At 35.8% G+C, this 25,073-nt stretch overlaps 1 protein-coding gene across 4 annotated transcripts in view; it reads right to left on the reverse strand.

Moving 5' to 3' along the window:
* Nrx-1 (Neurexin 1) overlaps positions 1 to 25,073 on the reverse strand; it is a 98,262-nt gene that overhangs the window by 48,961 nt on the left and 24,228 nt on the right. For all 4 annotated transcript variants that reach the window (XM_081973294.1, XM_081973292.1, XM_081973293.1 and 1 more), the window contains 3 exons: positions 9,674 to 9,809; positions 3,914 to 4,063; positions 758 to 918 (listed from right to left, as the gene is read on the reverse strand). In XM_081973294.1, the coding sequence (XP_081829420.1) occupies positions 758 to 918; positions 3,914 to 4,063; positions 9,674 to 9,809 (447 nt within the window). The remainder of the gene's footprint in view (positions 1 to 757; positions 919 to 3,913; positions 4,064 to 9,673; positions 9,810 to 25,073) is intronic.

Raw genomic sequence — 25,073 nt, forward strand, 5'->3', positions numbered from 1 at the left:
TCTTGATACCCTTCTAGGCTCTAGACAAAAAAAAAATAAACTTTGTACGTGGAATGTGTCATTTTGGTGGAATCCATGTGACATCATTCAATACTTGGTAACAAAGTTTCAATTAAGACTCCTGGTAACATGGTCACGTGATCTACTGTTGAATGACGTCACATCCGTTTTGGCACACTGACACTCATGTTAATTACAATAAAGTTTCAAAGACATGCTCCATCATTTTTATGTATAATTTTGAATGTATGTTCCAACTGTGCTACCACACTGTATACAGGGTGATCCGATATTGTTGTACAAAAATAATAGAGTGAACAGTAGTTGTCAAAATATTTGTCTTCCACGAAACACGCCTTAATGAAAGGTTGATAGTTTCCATACTAGAGGGCGGTAAATATTCTAAATATTTTTCACATCAATTTAATTTCTGAGACAATTATTGTAATTGCAAATAGAGCAAAATACAGTTTTAGTGTTTTTGGTTCAAAAAATATGGAAGATTTAACTAAGATATCTGCTAAATGTTGGCATAAGAAAGTTTTAATATAACTAAGGTTATGTGTAACTGGCGCCCTCAACCAGTCATCATAAAACTAAGTTTAATTTCTGATTTTGTAATGTCAGAAACCTCTAATAGTTGTTAAATTAAATAACATAATACACACTAATCTGGTGTTCAATTCTTTGCAATTTTGGACACAACCTTTTCGTATCGCTACAGGGTGTTCTGTAATTTAAAATTACCCATATTTACCTCTTGAATTTTCCTATGGACGCTCACTTTATGCCATTGGTTATCGTCGAAACGCACTTTGTTAGGTTTGATTTGCATTTCTTGTTTCCCATTGGCTAGGCCCATTGTCAAACTGAGGCAGCCTTCTTTGATGGCCACGTTCAGATAGTCACTTCCTTCACCTGAAAATTTAAATTTTCTTCAAATTTTTGCTGCAAACCATTAAAATTACATACACAAGTAGGTTAAAATATTCAAATTTCCTATAGAAAATCTATTACTAAGAAGAGACAGAGACAGACAAAAGACAATCATTGTCCATCTTTTCAAGACCTATCTTCTTCTTCAGGTGCCGTCTCCGTTTCGAAGGTTGGCAATCATCAGGGCGATTCTTATTTTTGAGACCGCAGCTCTAAATAGTTCGTTGATATTGCAACCAAACCATTCTCTAAGGTTCTTCAGCCATGAATTACGTCTTCTCCCCACAGACCTCTTTCCTTCGATTTTTCCTTGCATAATAAGTTGCAACATTCGATACTTTTCCCCCCTCATAACATGTCCCATATATTGCAATTTTCTGGCCTTAATTGTCGTAATAACTTCTCTCTCCTTATTCATACGTCTCATCACTTCCACGTTGGTTATTCTGTCCACCCATGAAATCCTCAGTATTTTTCGGTATACCCACATCTCAAACGCTTCCAGTCTCCTCACTTCGGTTACCTTCAGCGTCCAGGCTTCCATCCCATATAGTACGGACAGCACATAGCATCTCATTAGTCGTATCTTCAGTTCCAGGTTCAGATCCCGACAGCAGAAAAGCCTTTTTATTTTTATAAATGTGCTTCTGGCCTGTTCGATTCTGATTCGTATTTCTTGTGAGCTGTCGTTGTTTTCATTAATGGTCGTGCCCAGGTATTTGTATTCTCTTACTCTCTCAATAGGTTGATTGTTTACGTATATCCTACGAATGTCTTGAGTTGTTTTTGCCATCAACATATATTTTGTTTTGTTTATGTTCAGTGATAGTCCATATTCTTCGCTTACCGTGACCATTCTATTAATTAGCGTCTGCAGATCTTCGTATGTTCCAGCCAGAATAACTGTATCGTCAGCATACCTCAGATTATTTATTGTCATGCCGTTGATCTTAATGCCTATGTTCTGATCATCAAGTGCCCTATTTATTATGTCCTCCGAGTACAGATTAAAGAGGATTGGTGATAGTATACACCCTTGACAAACACCTCTCTGTATTTCTATTTCTTCTGATGTCATGTCTTCTATTCGTACTACTGCTTTTTGACCATAGTATAAGTTTGATATTATTCTTATGTCTCTGAGATCTATTCTTCTCTTTATTAATGTTTCTATGAGCAAGTCATGCCTCACTTTATCGAAAGCTTTATTGTAGTCTATAAAGCATGTATATATGTCTTGATTTATATCTAGGCATCTTTGTGACAGGACATTGAGTGAAACTAGCGCTTCCCTTGTTCCTAGGCCTTTACGGAATCCAAATTGTGTATCGCCGATGTCTCTATGTCTATTTTCCTGAATACTCTACCATGGACCACCTTCAGCAGGACTTTCAATATGTGAGCCATCAAGCTAATGGTACGGTAGTCAGAGCACTGCTTGACATTTTCCTTTTTTGGACGAGTTATAAAAGTTGATAGCAACCAGTCATTTGGTATTATTCCTGTTCTACAGTGTGACCCATTTAGAATGGAAACACCCCTATAAAATTTTAGGTTATTAACCGATTTCAATGATTTTTTTTTTGAAATAATTAGGAATGAAATGTCTATTACGGGAGAAAATTTTAAATATTTATTTCAGTTTTCAGGTCATATTACGATACTTTTTCTTGATAGAAAATGGAGAATTTTTATTAGCGATTTTTTTATTGAAAAAATTACTACGCCACTGGATCTATAGTGCTTTCAAATAGCTGTGACCAAAATTTCATGAAAATCCATTCATTAATAACAAAGTTATGACAAATTAAAATTCAAAAATCCTCTAAGCTAACGGTCACAAAAGAACACCCTGCATCAACTGTTGCCATAGAAATGGTGTTACTATTTACTTGTTTATTATTACTTATTAATTGATTAATTACTAAAAAAAAAAAATCAAAAAAAAAAAAATTAAAAAAAAATCAAAAAAAAAAAAAAAAAAAAAATTTGGTCACAGCTATTTGAAAGCACTATAGATCCAGTGGCGTAGTAATTTTTTCAATAAAAAAATCGCTAATAAAAATTCTCCATTTTCTATCAAGAAAAAGTCTCGTAATATGACCTGAAAACTGAAATAAATATTTAAAATTTTCTCCCATAATAGACATTTCATTCCTAATTATTTCAAAAAAAAAATCATTGAAATCGGGTAATAACCTAAAATTTTATAGGGGTGTTTCCATTCTAAATGGGTCACACTGTATATATGGTATTGATTAATTCTACCAAAATATGAATCCGGTCTTCCTCTATCAGCTTAAGAATCTCCACTGGCAGTTGGTCCGGACCTGCAGCTTTTCCGTTCTTCAGCATCTCCAGTGCATATGTCACTTCATCCTTATCCCAGACCTATCAAATTACGTCATATCTTATTTGACACATTTTACTTTAGTGCGCCATTATGTGTAACAAATAAACGCGTTTTATTCATAAATTAAATTTTCAGTTTATTATCACGGAAAGAAAATCAATTCAGTTTGTAATGAGTTTTCTACTTTTTGCACAAATTCAATTTTTTCCCGTTATCGCACTCGTGGATGACATCAACCGAGTCAAGAGCGAGAAAGTTATGTCCGGAAGATACGAAGATTTCCGTTGCGAAATTGGGATTGGAAATGAAGTTAAATTAAAAAATTATTCATAAACCACAAACAAACTAATACTGATTTTGCTGGATTACAGTAGCGCATTTGCAATTTAGCTAGTGTAGCAAAACATTAATTTTATGTTAATTAAAGCATGGAAAGTTAAAATCTGCATCTGTATGTACGAATGCCAACTGGGAAAAGGAGTATCAAAAACTTAATGAAGCTTTTAAGAAAGATGGATCAAACTGACAAGTGACGTACTTTTACAGTTGGTCATGTGACACTTGTTTGTCTGTCTAACTGACTTAATTTAAGCTTAATATACAATTATAAGAACTAATACCTACCAGTGTAAAAAAGCAGGCCGTTAGGTTGTCTGGTCTTAAAATACAAAACGATGCTGTCCTGGGTGCTGACAATAGGTTCGCCCCCCGTTTGACTAAGATCGTACGATAAAAACTCACTTCCTCTAAATACGGCTTCCGACGGCGTTTTCTCTGAAAAGGAAGAAGACAAGTCGTGTCGAGTTAATTACAAGATTACATCCCCTCGAGTAATAATACTTCAACAATAACTGTTATCTTGACAGGACGGAAACGATGATGTGACGTTTCAAAGAATTGAGAGGGGTGTAAGGGTATTTCTTATTTTAAAATATCTCTACTAAACTGAATGAAATTAAACAATTAATTAGTAATAAACAAATTCGGTTATTTTTGTAGATCGATTAACGAGTTACAGCAAACTGTAAAAAAAAACAAAATACCCAGCTTATAATCGATTCCATTACCGCGAGTAATTCAGCAGCAGACGACGTTGTTGGCGTTATTGAGATTTTCCCTTTAAATTTCCAGGAGCCATCTAAATCTGGATATCGGTATTTCACTACTGCACCGCCCACACGTTTATTTGACCCTGTTTCGAGTTTATCGTCAACCTTCCCCCTTTATAGCAGATGATACAAATATAATTACAGGAAGCAAAAACCTTGAAGACGCAGTCTTGAAATCAAAGATCTTTTTTGAGTGAGTCACAGTGTGGTTTTATAAAAACAGGCTTGTTGTAAACAAGGAAAAAACCAATGCTATAGTCTTCAGCACAAACAATCCACGACAATCAAACCAGAAATAATCGAAATGGATAACACAACTATAACCGTATCTGATAATGTCAAATTTCTAGGAGTATATGTATATTGTTACGGTTTGGGCCTACTACTACTACTTCTGAACGAGCACTCGATTCGGAATGGAATCGAAGCGCCGCAATATCTGGCCGGGCGCGTGTTAAAGTAGGCCACAGTTAGGAAGCAACACCTGGAAGCATCTTTGATATTCGAGGCAAATCGCAAAGCGTTTTGCGGTCATTCTAGAACGTGGTTTGCGAATATAAAAGAAGCGGTGTCGACGACGGAGTAGTAGTGTAGTAGTGAATTTGGGAACGCGGTAAAGTTTAAATAGTGGAATAATTGTGGAATTGTAGTAGTGTTTTTAGTAGCTGAGTTAATTATTGTATGGAGTGTTTTGAAGTGTAAATAAATTTATTAATTGTTGAGTTAAATTGACTTTGTGTGAACCCACGGGAAAATCGTAACAATATCAATGAGTATTTGGACTAGGTAACATAAATTATACAGTTAAAAAATTAAATTCAATCTGTTATGGTCTGTGGGTCTTTGGCAGGTACATGGAGGGGAAAACCCTTAGAGTCGCATACTTGGCAAATTTTAAGTCAGTACTAAAATATGGGATAATTTTTTTAGGGAAGGCATGCCTTGACACACAGTGTTTTTGTGGTACAAAAACGAGCAGTGAGAGTTGTTAGGAAAAATGGGAGTTTAGAAAGTTGTAGAGGTGAATTTAAGAGATTAGGAATAATGACTGTCTACGCAATTTATATACCATATGAATGTCTGCTGTTCTTTATTAAAAATAGGGATCGGTTTGAGATCAGATCTCAAAGAAGATATGAAACGCGATCATTAGAAGTAATGTACCCCCACTCATAGGCTTACAATAACAGAAAAAGATCCTAAATACATGTGTCTGAAGTTGTTTAATGCTCTACCTCAGGAACTGAAATCAATAAGTGCTCTAAAAATATTTAAAAGGCAACTTAAAGCTTAAAAGATTTTTGTAATTTATATATTTAAGACCATATATTTTTTGTGATGGTATTTCGTTTCGTGTTTCATGTAACATGTAAACATGATTTTGAAATAAACTTATTATTTATTTATGAAATATTTGTAAGGCTGTATTTCTATAACTTCAGAGATTAACGTTAAAACGCGAAATCAATAAGTAGTAATTCCTAAAACTCCCATAAAATTAGAACAAGTTCCTGCTGTAATAATCTTAATTAGTAACTTCTAAAGTGCACTTTACTGCACTAGAGCGGCGACAAATTATGTACTTTAACCAAACTAAAGCAGTTTGCTCTTCCATGTAGTATAGTAAGAGTTTGCATCCAATCAGATTTAGTTGATCTTCTGTTTAAATTTAAAAGGGTCCTGACTCAAACCGACCTTTTCTTTAACGTCTGTCTCGCATCCACAATTCCTCGTAATTCAATTTAAGATGCAAATCCTATGAAGAAACAAATCCGACCACTCTAAAGAGAGGGACTTGGCTTATTGGATTTCTTTCAGGCAAAATTACGGTAATTAAAATAATCAACGACGAATTTCGGATCGAACTAAACCGGGATCTGGAAAATTAAGTCCGGGATAAATATGAGCATCAAAATTTGACGGGGTTGGGGAACGTTTCCTTCGGTTGTTTCCTGAAAGTTTTAATGAGAATTCATCCGGAGCCAATTAAATTAGCTCCGTTTGTGCCTGAATCTCAGTATATTTGCACAGTCTACAAACAGTTGAGTAAGCAACCGAAAGGAAGCGAATAACGAGAACTCTTCTTTTAGCGGCTCGATTCTCATATTTGAAAGCGGTTTGGGACTCTACATGTGCAGCAGACTGAAAAGAAGTTTACCATGTTTAAATTGTTTTATTTCGGCATTTTATTGCAGTTTTCATGTAACATTAATTGAAAGAAGCGAACATAAATAGTTATTATTGAGCTTGCAAAGAAAAATTCACTAACTTTAATCAATTCACTTTGTAGATCAAAAGAAAACACTTTTGAAAGTCAGAAACGACTGGCTTACACAGAAAAACTAAATGCTTAACGTAATTAGTTGAAAAAGGTCAACAAAGGCGTTTTGCACAAAAACTTTTCCTCTTCAGCGATCGCGAGGTCCGTGAACTTTCACGGTTTGCTTAAATAAAACACTCTAGGAACTCAACTTCACATCTAGGCAAACACAAAACAATGCACACCTACTGTTTGTTCAGTGAGTCAAAGAGTAACATATTTTACTGAAAAAATATGGTTTTTCTCTACTTATGTATGTTAGATTAGGTATTTTCTTATAAGACTGTTTTGGCTTGATCAGATACTATAAATGTTTTGTTTGAGAGTGGTAGGTTTCAGCAATTTTTGAAGATTATCTATCTGATTCGTTTACATAACTGCTGCCTGCAATAGACTAATCACTTTGTTGTCTATCCTTTCCAAGATTGTTGATAAACTCTGCGACTTTTCAAGCATTTGAATTTTTTTTTTTTTTAAGCGGTCTAATATAAGCCTATTCTGTACCTGTACTGCCGGCGTAGAAAGGCTATTTTATATCCTAGGAGGTAAAAAACAATGTCCAGAACTTGATTCAGACTAAAAGCGTTGCATTTAGAAAAAAGCAGATGAAATTAATGCAACATTTACTTTGCTTTGATTGGCTTGGCTCTGCAATACAATCCTTTCATGTTCTTATTCTGAAATACAGTTTTCCTGAAGGTGTCAGGGCTAAATTTGTGATCAAATTCAAAATCAACATAAACAAACGGACTGACACAAAAAAACAAAAACTGATTGACACAACACGGCTAATACGATAACAACACGAAGCTATTTCCAAAGTTCGTAATTCAACTATAAAACCAACTAGAATATGGAAAGACTCTCAACGCAACAAACTGAAATTATTAAACTCCTTGATCTTTCCTATTGTAACATATGCCTCTGAGACCTGGACTTTAAAAATGGCCAATCGAAGAATAATAGATGCTTTTGAAACGTGGGCCTACAGAAGAATGCTGCGAATATCATACACAGAACATCGTACTAATGTGTCAATCCTTAATAAACTAAAAGTCACCACAAGGCTATTAACCAGGATAAACCATTCTTACCTACGATATTTTGGACACATCTCAAGGAGAACGAATGGGCTGGAAAAACTTATTGTGGAGGGAAAGATTAATGGTAAACGACCTCGAGGAAGGTCTCCGGCGCGCTGGGTGGGTCAAACTAAAGAAATCATTGGTCACGGTCTGCAAGAAGCTTCTCTTGCAGCTCACGACAGAGCAGGATGGAGAAATACGATCCGAGCAATAGAAACATGATGTCACCATGCTCTCCCGAGAGCAAAAAGGACAACATCAAACAAGTCGATTTTATAAATGTTGTATGCTATCCATGAAAAAGTTATTTTTTGCACTTACTGTTAAACTCCACCTTCGGTCTTGTAGAACAACTTTAATTTGCGTGAAAAAATATGTACTTTTTGCACTTGTTGCATAAATAACTATTTTATTGAGTTCTAAACACCGTTTGACTCGGTTATTCATTCTGCAGATGGTTTATGAGATTCTTGTACATAATTATCCATTGAGCAATAATTATTTGCGTTACGCAAGAGAGCAGAGCGAATGTGACGTCACAATGACGTAATTTGACAGTTGGTCAAATCATGGTTTCTCTAAATCACGTCAACGTGACGTCACATTCGCTCTGCTCGCTCTATGGAGCCTGAAAACGAATGCGGCCACAGATTCTAGTAAAACGCTTATATTTTGTTTCTGTTACTACAAGAAGGGTATCTCTCTTCTGGATATACACTGCAAGCCATTTTGATTATTCTTCAGGCAAGTTCAGACCCTTATTTTTACGTATTTTACTGTGAATCCACAGTCTAAATTTCAATTACAATTAGGGACATAAAAACACCGGGTGCATTTGGTTGCACCAAATTTTTCTGAATATACACTTGGCACTCCGATGCATTCAAATTTCTGTCGATACGTCAGGATCTATTTGACAGATAACAATAATGACAGAACTGTCAACTGGCCCTGTAATAAATAAATAATCAAACTGAAATTATTCATTACGTTTCCTTATTTTTATTTGTATGCATGTATAGCGTCAGAATAGGTTGCAGATGACACCAATCTTTAAAAACATACTGGCTTTGAAATCAAACATGTTCATATTAATAACAACCGCTTATTGACATTTGACACCTGGCAGGGTTTAACTCTGTCAAACAGTCAAAGTTCAAATTGTGTTTAAAAATCATTAAAACAGTCACCTGACAATAAAACAATGCAGTTTTGATCTAGAAAATTGTCTCAGACATCAAATTTGATTTGTCAAAGTTCATATTAGTAAAGAAAGAGTTTACTAAAGTCACGTGACCCTGATCAATATAATTTTAAAGATGAAAATGTTGAGGAACGTCAAATTGTGTCAAAGTTGAAATTCAGTAAAACAATCTGATGACCCTAAAAAATTTTTATTTGAAACTGACATCAACAGTCAAACAAGTTACGTGACTCTAAGTAATGCAGTTTTGAACTTGAAGATGTTGCAAAACAGCAAATTTAAACTATCAAAATTCAAATTAAATAATACAGTCACGTGAAGTGAAAAAAAAAAAGATTTTGCAACTGTCAAAGTTCAAATGTTAACAGTATAAAACAATTGATGTTAAAAAATAGTTAAAATAGTAGTCACTGAGAAACTGACTCAAGCAAGCTGTTAAATGATATTTAAAAAGTTCCTCATTTGACAATTGACAACTGACATATGAATGCACCCGGTGTTTTTACGATCCCATCCCTAGACAGTGAAAATAAAGAAAATAACGTGACTTCATCCTCATGCTCTTCTATTTCTCGTTATGTGGATTTAGCAACTAAAATCAAATTACTGTCTGCGTTTTTTCCACGTAGACAGTAATTTGACACTTGGGGGAATAAACTTTCTTACCTTTTTCACAGAATTCGCCCTCATAATCGGAATTGCGACACTCACAAATCGGGCCACTATCTGTCGATATGCAAATACCACCGTGTTGACAAGGGTCGCGAACTTCGCAGGCATCGCTGGTGTTGCCCCTCAGGATCTGCAACCAAACATACGCGCCCATTAATCGATTTTGCTTTCACGGGGGCCTCAAAAGGGTTATTCGACAAAACATCCTTGAAACTTTCAAGTGTAAAAGTCGAATAAAGTCTTGAGTTGCCGGTGATCACAATTCCGTGTCCGGATCCAATTAAGACCGTTTATACTCGTGATAAGTGTGCCGTAAAGTAGAACAGCCGTTTAATGGTTGTTTTTATGGGGGTTTCGTGGGATCGAGGCGAGTTCTCGTCTTGTCACGGTTACTTTTAGTTGTCCCGATAATTTTATCAAGTCTCAATCCCGAAACGATTAAAATATCAACGATACAAAGTGTTAAGAAAACGGGGTGCCGGTTAAAAATTGTTTTCGGTTAATCTCCAAGCTACTTTGATAATTAAACGGCTAATGGTCGCGATACATTACGAGCCCTAAAATAGTGGAGGTCTGGACATTTATAAATTGTACCCTAAATGTGAGAATTATGGTAATTGAGCTCGGACGGAAGTTTTAATCGACTTAAATATGTAGAAAGAACAAAAAATCTAGTAATTAAAGCAAAGTTTATTTGGTTTTCAGTAAGAAAAAAATCATTAACCACATAGTAGTGAAAAAAACACACATTCATTTCAAATTTACATTTAAGTATAATAGAAAAAAACTTTTTTGCGCCCTTTCCAATAAATGAATGTCCATTAAAACGCATTCAAAAAAGTTCAATATTATCTCCATTGGATAAGCCATGACCAACATGTTTTTCCGAATCTGAAACAGTGACATTTTGGGCGATTATTTTTTAAACCGCGTTTATCTGTCGTTACAGTTTGCAATGGAGAACAAACTTGTCCATTGTCCAGTTGTCGTTTTTATCGCGGTCGAACATTTTAATCGTCCCGACACGAGTTTTCGATAACCGATAGAATTGGTTTCCGGAATTGTCGATGAACATCCCTTTTAAAATATGACATTGATGCTTTTGCCCGCATTACGTTAGTCTGCAACCTACGACCCTCCGAGGGCCACTTTTAGCCCGCATTGTGACGTACAGTCGTGCCTGGAAGATACCGGATTATACGTGCAGTTTCTTGACAGTTAATCCCTTCTGAATTTTCGAGAGGATGCCCATGACCAGTTATGTTTAGATCCAGTTTTAAAACCGCTTCCCAAAGCAATCAGCTTCCATTTTCTGGTTGTTGAATTATCCTCGACACGGATATTGCATCTATAGCAAAGCTTACCATTAAATCACAAAAAAAGCTGACTAGACGGACCAAAAGTGACCTTAAGAATAAGGAAAAATCATCAATTTGACCGGCATTATCGCCTAAAGGCACGTGTCCGGTCGAATAGAAAGGGAAGAAAAAAAAACGATGAATCAAAATGCAAGGGAACGAGATCGATCGGTCTGATAAAGAAGGACTTTAGGGTCGTAGTGCACCTTCACGTGCCGTCCACTTCTCCACTTTCGTCCCATTAAACGTCGAGGAATAGGTTCACTAAGTGAAAAATGCTTAACATATGTTATCATTATTTTTCTGTGCAAGTATACAATTCTATCAAAGCGTAAAAGTAATGAAATCAATATTCTCAAGCAACAATTTTTTTCACTAAACTGTGGTAGTACTCAGAAAAATTTTCTTTTGTACAACAGAACATTTGAAGACCAAAATAATTACTTGGTACATCATGTGTACACATCATTGTTGCGTATGTCCTATACAACTTTTTCCCACCTTCTCAAACCAATAATGTTTATTTTTCACTGAACTGAATTAACTCAGGAAAATTGTGAATGGGGTCGTCTACCAAAAATTTTTTTTGTTGTTTGTAATGAGAAGTATTCAGAAAAGCATTTGACACCTATTTTTGCTTCTTTATAAATAAAACATTTTACTGCGAATGTCAGTGAAAACCATACTGGTTCGGTACACCATATATCTGTGACTTAGAAAGGGATATCTTGTAAGGATATATTTCCGAAATAATAAGCCCGTTTTCCCAAAAATACGTTTAATAATTCAAACCGTACACGCCCGTCAACGTATTAACAGGTACTACCCATTTTTCTATTGATTTACATGCCAGCGCACACCTTTTTTGCTTCTCTCGTAAATCTCAAACTTATATATCATTCCTAACAAAATCAATATTCTAAAGTAAACAAACCCAACAATAACAATACATTTTAAACTCAATAATAATATTTGCTAACAGTTCGGCCATGCTACCCTCCGTGAGCGCCCTCGCCACGTACTAGCCATCTGACCTAATCAATCCTCATCCACTAGTTTCTGTTCTACAACAGAAGCAAGAAAAATAGTCAACATTCAACTATTTCTTTAGGACATGTGTGGTCTTGCAGCTCCTTGTGCTACTGCCACCGTTACAGTTTGATTTTAGAGTCACTTTGACCTTTCGAGAGAACGTCTCCCTCCTCATCACTTTCAATGTCATCATCGGATATATTTGTTGAGTATAATTTAATTTTATCAACTGCAACTATTCCCTTATATGGTTTCTTGGATCTCTTTGACCCCGGTATATCTTCGATACAATATCTATCATGCGGAAGAAGTTTTGTTATCAGATATGGACCTGCGTTTTTCTGCAGTAGCTTTCTACTTTTTCCATCATTACTCGGAATGCTTCTTTTAATTAAAACTAACTGACCAACCTCGTACGTTGGAGCTGGACGTCTTTTCCGGTCGTACCGTTCTTTCTGTCGTTCTTGATCCTTAACGATTGTTGCTTCAACGTCTTTGCGTATTTTCGTCAAGTTGTCCTGTACTACTTGAGTATTTATTTCATTTAACAAGTAAGCTGAACTTTTCGGCTTAGGTTTATATCCCATCAACACTTCGTACGGGCTTTTCTTAGTTCCAGCATTAATAGTAGAATTCATTCCGAAACGTATCTGCTCCAAACACTCATCCCATCTCTCCTCATCATCCGTTGATGATGCTATTGCATGGAGTAGTGTCCGGTTGTATCTTTCTACCTGTCCATTCGCCCTTGGCGTTGCTGTAGCATTGTGTATCAGTTTAATATTATATTTAGCGCAGTATTCTCTGAACTTCTTTGATGTGAAAGCTGCTCCTTTATCGCATATCAGTCTTCGTGTCACTCCAAAATTTCCAAACACGTCGTCAAGAAATTTTGTCAAGGGATCTACTTTAGTTGATTTTACAGCTCTCAAAAAGATGAATTTCGTAAAACTATCAACAGCCACAATTAAATACTGGTTATGACGCTTACTTTTTACAAAAGGTCCTAAATGATCAACATGTAACGTGTCCATAGGTAAAGCTATCTTTTCAATAGGTTGTAACAAACCAGGTTGCTTTCCTGTCGGATTTTTGTTATATAAACATCTCAAACAGCATTGAATGTATCTCTTTGCATAACGTCGCATTCCAGAAAACCAGAAACTCTCTTCCATAGCTTTAAGTACTTTCTCTAATCCGAAATGTCCCACATCGTCATGGTAGTAAGCAACTACCTGTCTCCTTGCATGTTTTGGGACTAACCATCTTATCCCTGAACTTGTTTGTTTAAAAATTCGATTATCTATCAACTTAAACTCTTGATGGATCTGTTTCTCTTCATTGCTCTTAGATGTGTTTTGAAGAACCTCCGTCAGGTAACGACAACGTTTGTCGACAAGTTGAGTAGTTAAAATCCAATCATCCATAGTTATGTCAACAATATTAACATCTATCACTTCTGACCAATCATCTGTTTCAGTTACTGGATTTCGGCTTAGCGCATCTGCATGACCCATTTTCGTACCTGGTCTATATTCAACTTCGAAATCAAATTCAGAAATTGCCAGCCACCATCTTCCAATACGTGGAATCAGATCTCGTTTGGTCATTGTCGTTCTTAAGGCATTGCAGTCCGTGACTACCTTGAATTTAAAACCTAGAAGATACGGTCTGAAATGCTTCATAGAATACACCACCGCCATGGCTTCTAACTCATAAGAATGATATCTTTGCTCCTCTTTGGAGGTTTGTCTACTGTAGTATAAAATTGGATGCAGTGATCCATCTTTATGTTGCTGCATCAGTATTCCAGCAATACCCCACTTTGAGGCGTCAGTATGCAACTCCGTCGGTGCACCTGGCCTATACAACGACAACACAGGTCTGGAAACTAATTTCTCCTTAAGCTCTTTGAACGCACGTTGCTGTTCAGTTCCCCATACAAATGCTTCACCTTTACAAGTCAACAAAGTAAGAGGTCGGGCGATGAAAGAAAATCCTTTTATGTACTTTCGAAAGTAGCTGCATAATCCTACAAATTGCCGCACATTATGAACACTTAATGGAGTAGGAAACTTCTCTACAGCCTCAACTTTCCTTGTTCCAGGGCGTATTCCACATTCAGAAATCTCATGTCCTAGATAATCCACTTTGGACTGGAAGAAATGACACTTAGTCATATTGAGTGTAAGCCTTGCATCTCTAAACACATTAAGAACATTTCTTAATGATTCAAAACCGGTCTCAATATCAGAAGAAGGTAAAAGTATATCATCCATGTATGCCAAAGCTTGAGTGAATCTAAGAGGTCCCAACACATGATTTATTGTGCGTTGAAAAACTGCAGGTGCATTCACAAGTCCAAAAGGCATTCTTAGATATTCGTAATGCCCATCAGGCGTTATAAACGCGGTTTTCTCAATCGAACTTTTCGACATCGGTATCTGATGATATCCTGCAGCTAGATCTAAACTAGTAAAATATTTACATCCTGCAAGTCTATCCAGATGTTCGTCAACTCTGGGCAATGGATATCTGTCTTTAACAGTTTTGGCGTTCAATGCACGATAGTCAACACACATTCTCCAGTCGTTGGTTTTCTTCTTCACTAAAAGTATAGGGCTTGCATACGGAGATTGAGATTCTCTAATGATGCCGTTACTTTCCAAATTTTCAACTATAGAACGTACTTTCATTCGTTCGTCATAAGATAGTCGGTAAGGTCTGTACGTAATAGGCCGTTCATCAGTGAGCTGAATATTCATTTCTGTTCCTTCATATTTTCCCAATTCAGCAGTTGTAGTTGCAAAACACTCTCGATATTCGTTTATCAAGTTCAGTAGACGTTCTACTTCTACTTCGTTTAGACTATCAGATATTTGACGCGCTATATCGTCACGTGTGAACTTCGTTAATTCAACTTCGAATGCCGAGAAAGCCGTCAGATCAGATTGCCCGCAATCCGTATAACAAGTCATGCCCCTTGCAATCACTTGATTTTTCTCGTACTTAACAGGGTTTGGCGAGGTATTCAATATTGATATTATACCAGAAGGAGCTGCAGTCACACATTGTACCAAGAAATGAGTGTTATTTGGTTTAGGTCTTACCTGAAACTCAACAAACACGTCTCCATCTGCTTCTGAGCTCGTAACGTCAATCAGTTTCATCTCGCCTGGAGGTATAACAGTTTCGTGGGAAGTTCGCAAATTAACTTTTCTTGATGAGATAATATCCATCATAGTTCGCGCTAAATCGCTATCTTCAATTACACATACATCATCTTTGTATGATATCAGCAGATTTTGCTTCAGAAAAGATTCTCCTATCAGCATCGAGAAATTCTGGACACAATCTTCAACAACTAACGCGTCCACTTCATTTTGAGCTTCATCAACTTGTAAAGTTACTTTTACTTTACCAATAGTTTTCGTGTAACTATTGTTGTACCCTCGTATAGTCACGTCGCATGGCGTCCAAGTTAGGCCCAACTTTTGAGCGATTCCACGTTGAATCAGAACTCCAGAACAGCCAGTATCCACAAGACATTCAGGCACCTCTTGCCCATTGACTTTGCAAGTTATCTTATATCTGCTACAAGATGCTTGCAAACTTTTCGCAAGTAAAACAGACGCAGAATTTTTCCGTCTACATTCAGTTGACACATGACCCAATCGTTTGCAGATTGTACACGACTTTCGTGGTTTTGAACATTTATCTGCTAAATGGCCCAGTTCGTTACAGTTAAAACATCTCAACTTGTTGAACTTCCTAGGACTTTCCTTTGGATATGGATGATGCCTTTGAACCGATTGTCTTCTCATTAATTCGTCACGGCGACCAAGTCTCTCAGTAACGGGTTTATTAAATGATGCTTCATCATAATATTGGTTATTGTCCATAGAAGATAATGCAGTGAAATAATTAGAATACAATTCTTCAGGAGTGTCGTATCGTCCGGCTTTAGCTCCAGTTTGCACACTTATATCATTTATTCCATCTATGATGCACGATACAGCATTGCGATCATTAATACCACAAGCTTTAATAAGGCCTATCTTGTCAAAATAATAACTGTGCCAGTTTTCTTCTCGTCTTTTCTTTCTGTTCAACATTGTCCTGAGAAGTGTCGCAAAATCCTTAACATCCGGAAACGTTCTCAAAATAAGTGATTTCCATTCATTCCAAGAATATTCATATGTAGTCAAACTATCATACCAAATACGTGCTATACCAGCTAATCTAGTTTGCATGTAGTGAATCGTCTTTCGTTCACTCCAATTGTCCATTTCAGCCAGTTGGTCGATCTTATGTAACCATCTAGTGGTATTAGTTTTATCATCACCAGGATCAAAAAGTGGAATGCAATCAGCTTTCATGGTGGACATGGAAGTAGATGCCAAAGAAGATTGAGTTTCCTGTTTTTCAGCATATTTTAACAACAAGTTTTCCAAATTCGTAATTTTCTTCATAGCAATATCTAATGTTAACGCCTCTTGAGATTTCACAACCGGCAGCGACGTTCGTTGCCCATCATGAACAGAACTAGATGATTTATCATTCTCTATTCTATCATTTGATTTTCGCTTACGTGAGCTTGAAGTCAATCTTTGACTCTCATTCGATTCCGCGTTAGATAATTGCTTATGTCTCACACACTGACCTTCATCTCCTTTTTTCGACGATGGCACTAACGTTTGTCTCTCACCTCTATGTTTTTTTCTCCACACATCACTATCACAAGATCTACTTGTCCCTTTACCACTTTCACTTTCACTTGAAGACACATCATCATTGCTATTTGGCATGGTTTTAGTCCAGATTCACGTGGCACAATCCCGCCGCTGCTTTGTAAGGATATATTTCCGAAATAATAAGCCCGTTTTCCCAAAAATACGTTTAATAATTCAAACCGTACACGCCCGTCAACGTATTAACAGGTACTACCCATTTTTCTATTGATTTACATGCCAGCGCACACCTTTTTTGCTTCTCTCGTAAATCTCAAACTTATATATCATTCCTAACAAAATCAATATTCTAAAGTAAACAAACCCAACAATAACAATACATTTTAAACTCAATAATAATATTTGCTAACAATCTCAATAAGATGTTTTTAAGAGATTATTTCCTTCCTATCAGTTTTGACCAATCGCTATCAAGAATTAGTATAACAAATGTAAATTTTAAGTGGAAAAATCACTTAACAACTGTCAGCTTAGCTGTCAGCAATTTTTCCGGAAAAAAATTCGAAAAAATTGCACACTCCTCACAGCAACATAAAGAATAGTGTTACCCTTTCTAGCTTGAAAGTTATTGTTCTTATTAATTATTGTTCTTATTGTTTTAATTAAAATAAAATGTTTATTTAACTCAGGAAATAATCTTACCAAATATCCCCCGTGCATCTAATTTTTCCTGTGGAAAAATTGGAATACTCGTTTCTAAGTAATTTGTTTTAACAAATTACTTAGAAACTCGTTTTTCCGAATTTTTCCGGAAAAATTTAATGCACTAGGGATATTACCCCCAAAAAATTGATACCTGTAAAATCAGTATCATACTTCCACCTCGTTTTAATGCATAAATCTCAAAAAGTTAATATTTGAAACCTTAAATTTCATTATGGTACACGACCCACTTTGTATCTAGTATATTATCTTGTCTTTGTTCTCTATCTACCTAAATTTTTAAGAATTATACGTTACACAAGAATTACAATTGTTTCGCGTAAATACAGCAAGCCTCCTTTAATATTTGACCACCTGGTACCTAAAGGTTAATAAAAAAACATTTTAAACCATTGCTTATAATATGTAAGTATACAGAATGTCCCAAAAACTGAACCTATACGTATCATAAATAATAATGTATGTTTAATGACTACATGTGTTTATCTTTCCTAAACCTACTAATTATTATAATGGTTTTTGAAATAGTTTATTATTTATCAATTTATAAACTAATCATTAAAAAATTGTTATAATATTCAAAACATACGTGTAAGGAATTCTGCTCTGCTAGATCGGATGTGAACGTCATTTGATAGTTAGCCCACATGACCACTTTGTCTGAAACTCTGATTGATACCACGTGACAAATTGTCAAATTACGTCACCATTCTGACAGACTGCAAACTGCAAATAAGTGACAATGTCACTTACAAAGTATTTTTCTATCTTTGTCAATGGCAATGCAAATGTTCTCTCTTTGTTGATTGATTGAATTTTGAAATTTTTCTACTTATTTTTTATACCATATAGTAAGTTAGTTTATGTAAGATGTTACAGAGTGTATACTAAACAATAGTTTTCAACTCAGCTAACTTGCCTATTTAGTTTAAATTTATACAAAATTTGGAGGTTTAGAAAAGGACCTAAATTATTCCTAAGATACCTAATTTTAGCATAGTATGAACTGATTAGTAAACCAAATCAATAAAAAAGCTGCTAATTAATGAAATCTTAGTAATCCAGTGCTATATACTGGTCTTGTTTTCTTGTGGTTAAAATAAATAAAAAATAGGAACTACTGCTCAGTTATTTGTTCTACAAATTACACATCAATGTCACTGTTGCTTAACATAAAGACTAATAATGCAAAATGCTACAAAACCATATTCCTTCTTTGTTTTTGTCAAGATGTAAAATCCTATTTATATTCTTTGGGGTTAATTTCAACCGGACAGAACGAGGACACATGGTCGAAAACATAGAGATAATACCAGAAATTAAATTAGTCAATTCAAATGCAAACTTTGCTCCAGTTTTGCTACGTATACGTGTATTATACTCTAAATCCTGCTGGTGCATTTATGTATGTACTCCCCATTAATTAAAAACTCATTTGTTGCTTACGTGGTTTTTACGTCGTTTTTACGTTTTGTATTTACGTGGTTTTTGTTATTGCGTCCTTTCAATGAGTATGCCAATATTTAGTTAAGATTTTTCACGTATTTTAAGGAAAACTTTGAATGAAAGCCTGAAATCCATTTTTCCAAGAATTACTCGAATGAATGGTCGCCGTTTAATGAACTAAATTTGTATTAAAGAGTTAGCGTGTGCTTTACGTTATAAATACTGCAGGTTGCGCGTGGATTTATTAATAGTCAACTTTTCTCGGAAATCTTGGCAAACTTGCACGCTAATCCGGAATAAAACTCAAAGTCCGGTCACCCACTTGTATAGAGTGAAAAAGCGGCAAGTTAAAACCTTCATTAACGGTTTTTTAGGGTCGTTTAACAAGTTCATCATTTTTATTCGGAACCAAAACGGCATAATGCAACACATAAACGTCGGACCGATTATTAATGGAGCCCTAAAAAAAAAACAAGATTAATTTACGCGAGAAAAGGAGGTGGTCCTGACGTCAAAAACCATTAATTAAATAAATAGCTGTCTAGTTTATTGATATACAAAAAATGTGCAAGGCCGGAAAAATTTGTATAAAGAAATGCACATCATACACGGCTCTATTATGAAAAGTTTCCTGCATCACTGTAATCTGTAATTAATTGTTTTTTTTTGTTTTATTATTAGTGTTTTGTTGTTTATTACGTTTTGCTAGAAAGCTTTCAACATTTGAAACTTGACAACAGCGTTTCAAGCTGATGATACTTGACATCATCCTGGGTTTTTCATTTTGATCTGTTCCTTTATCCACGTGATTATTCTTCTAAGGAATAGTCACGTGGTTTTATCCAGGACGTTGTACAAGTGTAAACACATGACTTTCAACTGTTTTCGAGATATTCCCGTTTGAAAAATTACATTTTTACATTTTAGAGAGTCATAGCTCCAAACCAGAATAAGATAGAGCAAAATGATCTATGTTCAAATTGCTGATCTATGCTAGGTGTATTATTATAAGTTTTGTGTTCTTTATTTTTTTACCACTTCATTATTTGATTATTTTTGAAATTCACCTTCTGTGGGCACTTTTTTCACCTATGTTATTCTAGAAAATAATTCTAATTTTCAGCTCCAAAGTTTTGTTTTTTTAGATACCATCAGAAACTTCAATTTTTCAAATACAGATCTGGATTTTGTATTTCGTTTTAGAAGTAGTAGAGGTAGTTCCAGGTGGGACACTCTGTATAATTAGGAAAAGTATTATAGAAATTTTGTAAATCGAACCTTCTGCCACGTTTTTAACAAATGGCTCCTCTGGTGGGTCGGTCTAATAGTCTAATAGATGAAACCTAAAACATTGGGTGTTACTCAATTGAAAAAGTCACCACATGTTTCTGAATCACCCAGCCCAAGTTTCATCTTATCTACCCTTGTACAATGTGAACACACTGTGCGATAGAGCGCACGATGGACTCAAATTAATAGAAACATGGTGTACACTCACTCACTCTATAAAGCATGTATATACCTATGTCTTGATTTATATCTACGCATCTTTGTGACAGGACATTGAGTGAATCTAGCGCTTCCCTTGTTCCTAGGCCTTTACGGAATCCAAATTGTGTATCGCCGATGTCTATGTCTATTTTCCTGAATACTCTACCATGGACTACCTTCAGCAGGACTTTCAATATGTGAGCCATCAAGCTAATGGTACAGTAGTCAGAGCACTGCTTGGCATTTTTCTTTTTTGGAAGAGTTATAAAAGTTGATAGCAACCAGTCATTTGGTATTATTCCTGTTCTATATATGGTATTGATTAATTCTACCTAAATTGAATCCGGTCTTCCTCTATCAGCTTAAGAATCTCCACTGGCAATTGGTCCGAACCTGCAGCTTTTCCGTTCTTCAGCATCTCCAGTGCATATGTCACTTCATCCTTAATTATGTCCGGGCCTAAATCCCCTTCTATATTATCAAGATTGGTTTGTCGTCTTTCATCTTCGAATAGTTGTGTAATGTAGTCTTTCCATATTTCTAGTTTTTGTGACTATTTTTCCGTTGTTGTTGTATAATATATTGAGTTGCTTTTGTTTATTGGTGCCGGCGAGTTCTTTGATCTTTTTGTGAATGTTGAAGCTATCATGTTTGGCTTGTAATTTCTCAATTTCTTCGCATTTTTGTTTATAGTAGTCTTCTTTTGCTTTCCTGATTTTTGAGCGGAGTATTCGTTGTGTTTCTTTATATCGTTGTTCATTTTTTCCTTTATAGCTTCTCCTCTTATCCATGAGATCAAGGATTTCGCCAGTTATCATCCACTCTTTCCTTTCTGCGGGCTTCTCTTTCTTTAACATGTCTATTGAGGGTTCCAATACGGCTGATTTAATTCCGCACCATTTTTCATTTATGTTTCTGCTGTTCCGGTATTCTTCCTTACTTTCGACTGTTTCCAGATTTTTGTTTATTCTTGTTTGTAGCTCATTCCGTATTTCCTGGTTCTTTAAGTGTTCTATATTTAACCGGGTTTCTTTCTTCTTTATGATTCTTTTGAGTTTAACGTGCATTCGAATAATATACTATAACATTATTCACCCAAAATGGCAATTTTAGGAAATCTCATAAAAAATTTCGGAAATGTTATTGGTAATTCTATACTTATTAATCTGAGGCATTACGTCTTCATAAAATCTTCGAATTGGTTCCATTTGTTATCAGCGACATATAACTATCGCGTAAAACTCTGCTATCTTTCAAGTTTCGACCTAATAAACCGCCCCCAAAGGAATTAGGTTAGTTGGAAATACGAAGCGTTTAGTTATCCATTTTCGTCGATATCGATTCGTTCGACCATTTCGGTCTAAACCTAATGCATTTTAGCTGCATTACATTGTCCGGTGTAAGAGTCGTTCAACACGAAAAATCCATCGGGTCTGTTGTAGTCGGATTAAGCTGTTGCCCGCACAAACCCGCGGAAAAAGTCGATTGTTTGGATTGTAATCCTAAACTGGATGCCGGTCGAACGTAAGCTAAAGACGGGCGTTACTATGTAAATCATACGAGAGCACATATTTATGTGCATACGAAATTTTTCGCGAAGCTGGAGAGAATAATCGCGGCATACTAAAACGTAAAAAGCGACCGTGTTTTTATTTCAGGCCATGCTGAATTTCAAGTGGAAAATGGGCCGTCAAGGTATAAATCACTAGTTATCAGCAGTTGTTTGTTGTGTGTGCGTGTGACGCTTCACAAACAAGTAACAACTGTCTGGAATGTGGCTTAGGAAGTAACAATTTCTTTTATGGACTTTTTCGAAACCACAAAATTCTTCGCATAACAATGCATAACACAGTTTGGACAGCATGTAATTACGACCACTTAACCTAGCTCCTAGGAAAAAACAAACTAGCGTAGAATGTGAAGAGCTGTAACAAGTCAAGCTGACAAATATACAGGGTTTTTCAATGAAAAGTAGCCACCCTGAATATCTTCCAAAATAATTTCTCTGTTAAAAAATGCTAAGACACGTCAACAAAGATTGCAAGGGGGACATCTTTTTACGTAGGATTTGAATTTCTGCCATCAGCCCCTTTGCCGCCATAGCCACCCCCACTAAGTTTTCAAATGGCACCATACCCTGTGTGGCACGTCGTTGGAAAGGGTATTTCATAAGGAATTAATTTCACTATTTTATTTGTACATTTGCTTTGAATTGAGACCAAAAAAAAATAAAAACATTTTTTTGTTATTTTGGTCAAACTGCTGATAACACTATCGAATACCTGTTTTCCATTCCATGTTTTTGCCTCAGTCGGTCAACTTGTAAGTTCGTTTTGAAGGAACATTGTCAATATGGTTTACACGACTGCCGAAAGAATAGAAATTGTACATTTTTCATCCAGGTAAATTAATTGATCATCAGTATGTCTTAAAGTTGATGCAAAAATTCATGGAAACTGGTTCAGTGACAAACAAAAAACATCAACCTGAAAGACAAATTATTAATGAACCAATTGAAGTTGCTGTTTTGGGACACGTTGCAATGGATAATAATCAGTATTTAAATCAAATTTCCCATGCATCGGGTGTTTCGACAAGCAGTGTATGGAGAATTTAAAAAAAACACAATTTTCATCCATACAAGGTAAAATTGGTTCAGGAATTAAACGAAGATGACTATGATAGAAGACTACAATTTTGTGAAATTATGTCTACTAATCTGACAAACAACGTGAACTTGTTGTACAATATTTGCTTCAGTGATGAGTGTATGTTTTTTTTTGAATGGAGAAGTGAACAGGCATAACTGTAGGTATTGGTCAGACACGAATCCACATTGGTTTAGGGAAATCTATACCCAATATCCAGAAAAACTTAATGTTTGGGCAGGTATTTTAGGAGACCACATCGTTGGTCCGTTTTTTATTGACGGTAATTTGAATACTTATCTTGAGCTTCTTGACACCACTGTGGATCCGACCATAACAGAGCTACTAGAAAATGATGAAAATTTATTTGAAAATCAACTAATTTTCCAACAAGACGGTGCACCTCCACACTATTCACTTCCCGTTCGAGAATATCTGAACAATCGATTTCCTGAAAGATGGATTGGTAGACATGGTCCCATGGAATGGCCTGCGAGATCACCCGACCTCACTCCGTTGGACTTTTTTCTATGGGGGCATTTAAAATCTAAAGTCTATGCAACACAGACATTCTTAGGCAGCGAATAATACACGAATGCCGACAACTGACACCGCAAGTCCTCACAAATGTTCGCGAACTCTTCCAAAGTCGCTTGTATTATTGTATGGAAGTTAACGGAGGTTATTTTGAGCCATTAATTAAATGATAACCGCTATTTGCTATTATTTCTGCAGTTAACAAAAAATAAACACAAAACGTATTTTTTTTTTTTTTTTGGTCTCAATTCAAAGCAAATGTACAAATAAAATAGTGCAATTAATTCCTTATGAAATACCCTTTCCAACGATGTGCCACACAGGGTATGGTGCCATTTGAAAACTTAGTGGGGGTGGCTATGGCGGCAAAGGGGCTGATGGCAGAAATTCAAATCCTACGTAAAAAGATGTCCCCCTTGCAATCTTTGTTGACGTGTCTTAGCATTTTTTAACAGAGAAATTATTTTGGAAGATATTCATGGTGGCTACTTTTCATTGAAAAAACCTGTATAAATTCAGCATAACGGACGTTTCTATAGACAAAGGCCGTAAAATTTATGAAATAAGTGCTTTCCAGCAGTTGAATCAAAAACTTTACCACTCTATCATCCTTTGAAGTTCAATTGGGTTTCAAGTAGGAAAAACATCAGTGAGCTGAGTGTCTAAATATTAGGCCCAATTTAGTGAAAACAAAAGAGGGGGGACAGATACAAAATTAGGTCTTAATCGACGCTGTCTAAAATAGGGACGAATAACGGGACGGAATGCTGTTAGTTATCGTTGACGGGGAGACGTGAGAACGAAAGCAGCCCTATTTAGGCAGCACAAAAGAATGGAAAGTCCTCGACAATGGCAGCCTTTTAAAATAATGCCACCCTTACGCGCATCGACTTTTAAGGGTTGGAGAGGGTAACTTTTTCCAAGTTGGGATCAAATTTGACACCGTCTCGTGATATTGCCCGATATTTTATCGGTTCGATGGGTCGAAAAGTTTTCGAAAAAATAAGTGCCTTGATATTTTACGCTTTAAACAGTTGGATGGAGAGCATAATTTTGTGAAACTCTAAAGAAAGGGAAAAGGCTCAGTTATTAAATGTGGCCGTCAATAAATCATCAGGCCTGGCAGGTCTATTATTTTACCGACCATTTGGAACTAACGAATTTTGGTATTAGGTAGAGGAAATTTTAATCGAATGGTCGTAACCTTCGCTAGCTACTAAAAGAATTAATTGATCCGTGCTTTTTGCTAACCTACATTCCCAGTTATCTATAAATTATCGAGTGTTTTGTGGTCTTGGTGCTTAACCACTCATACAGACAAGATAAGTTTACAAATATGTCCAGTCCAGTTACTATGAACCGTCCAACATTATTGAGCAATAAATGGAATGGCTATCAGAGATAGAATGAAATAATATTTCATTTTACACTAAATTCAATAAAGCTATGATGGCAAGCATTTTTTTCA

The sequence above is a fragment of the Ips typographus genome, linkage group LG2 (assembly GCF_016097725.1).
Source record: "Ips typographus isolate SLU linkage group LG2, UJ_Ityp_2.0, whole genome shotgun sequence".
Taxonomy (NCBI): domain Eukaryota; kingdom Metazoa; phylum Arthropoda; class Insecta; order Coleoptera; family Curculionidae; genus Ips; species Ips typographus.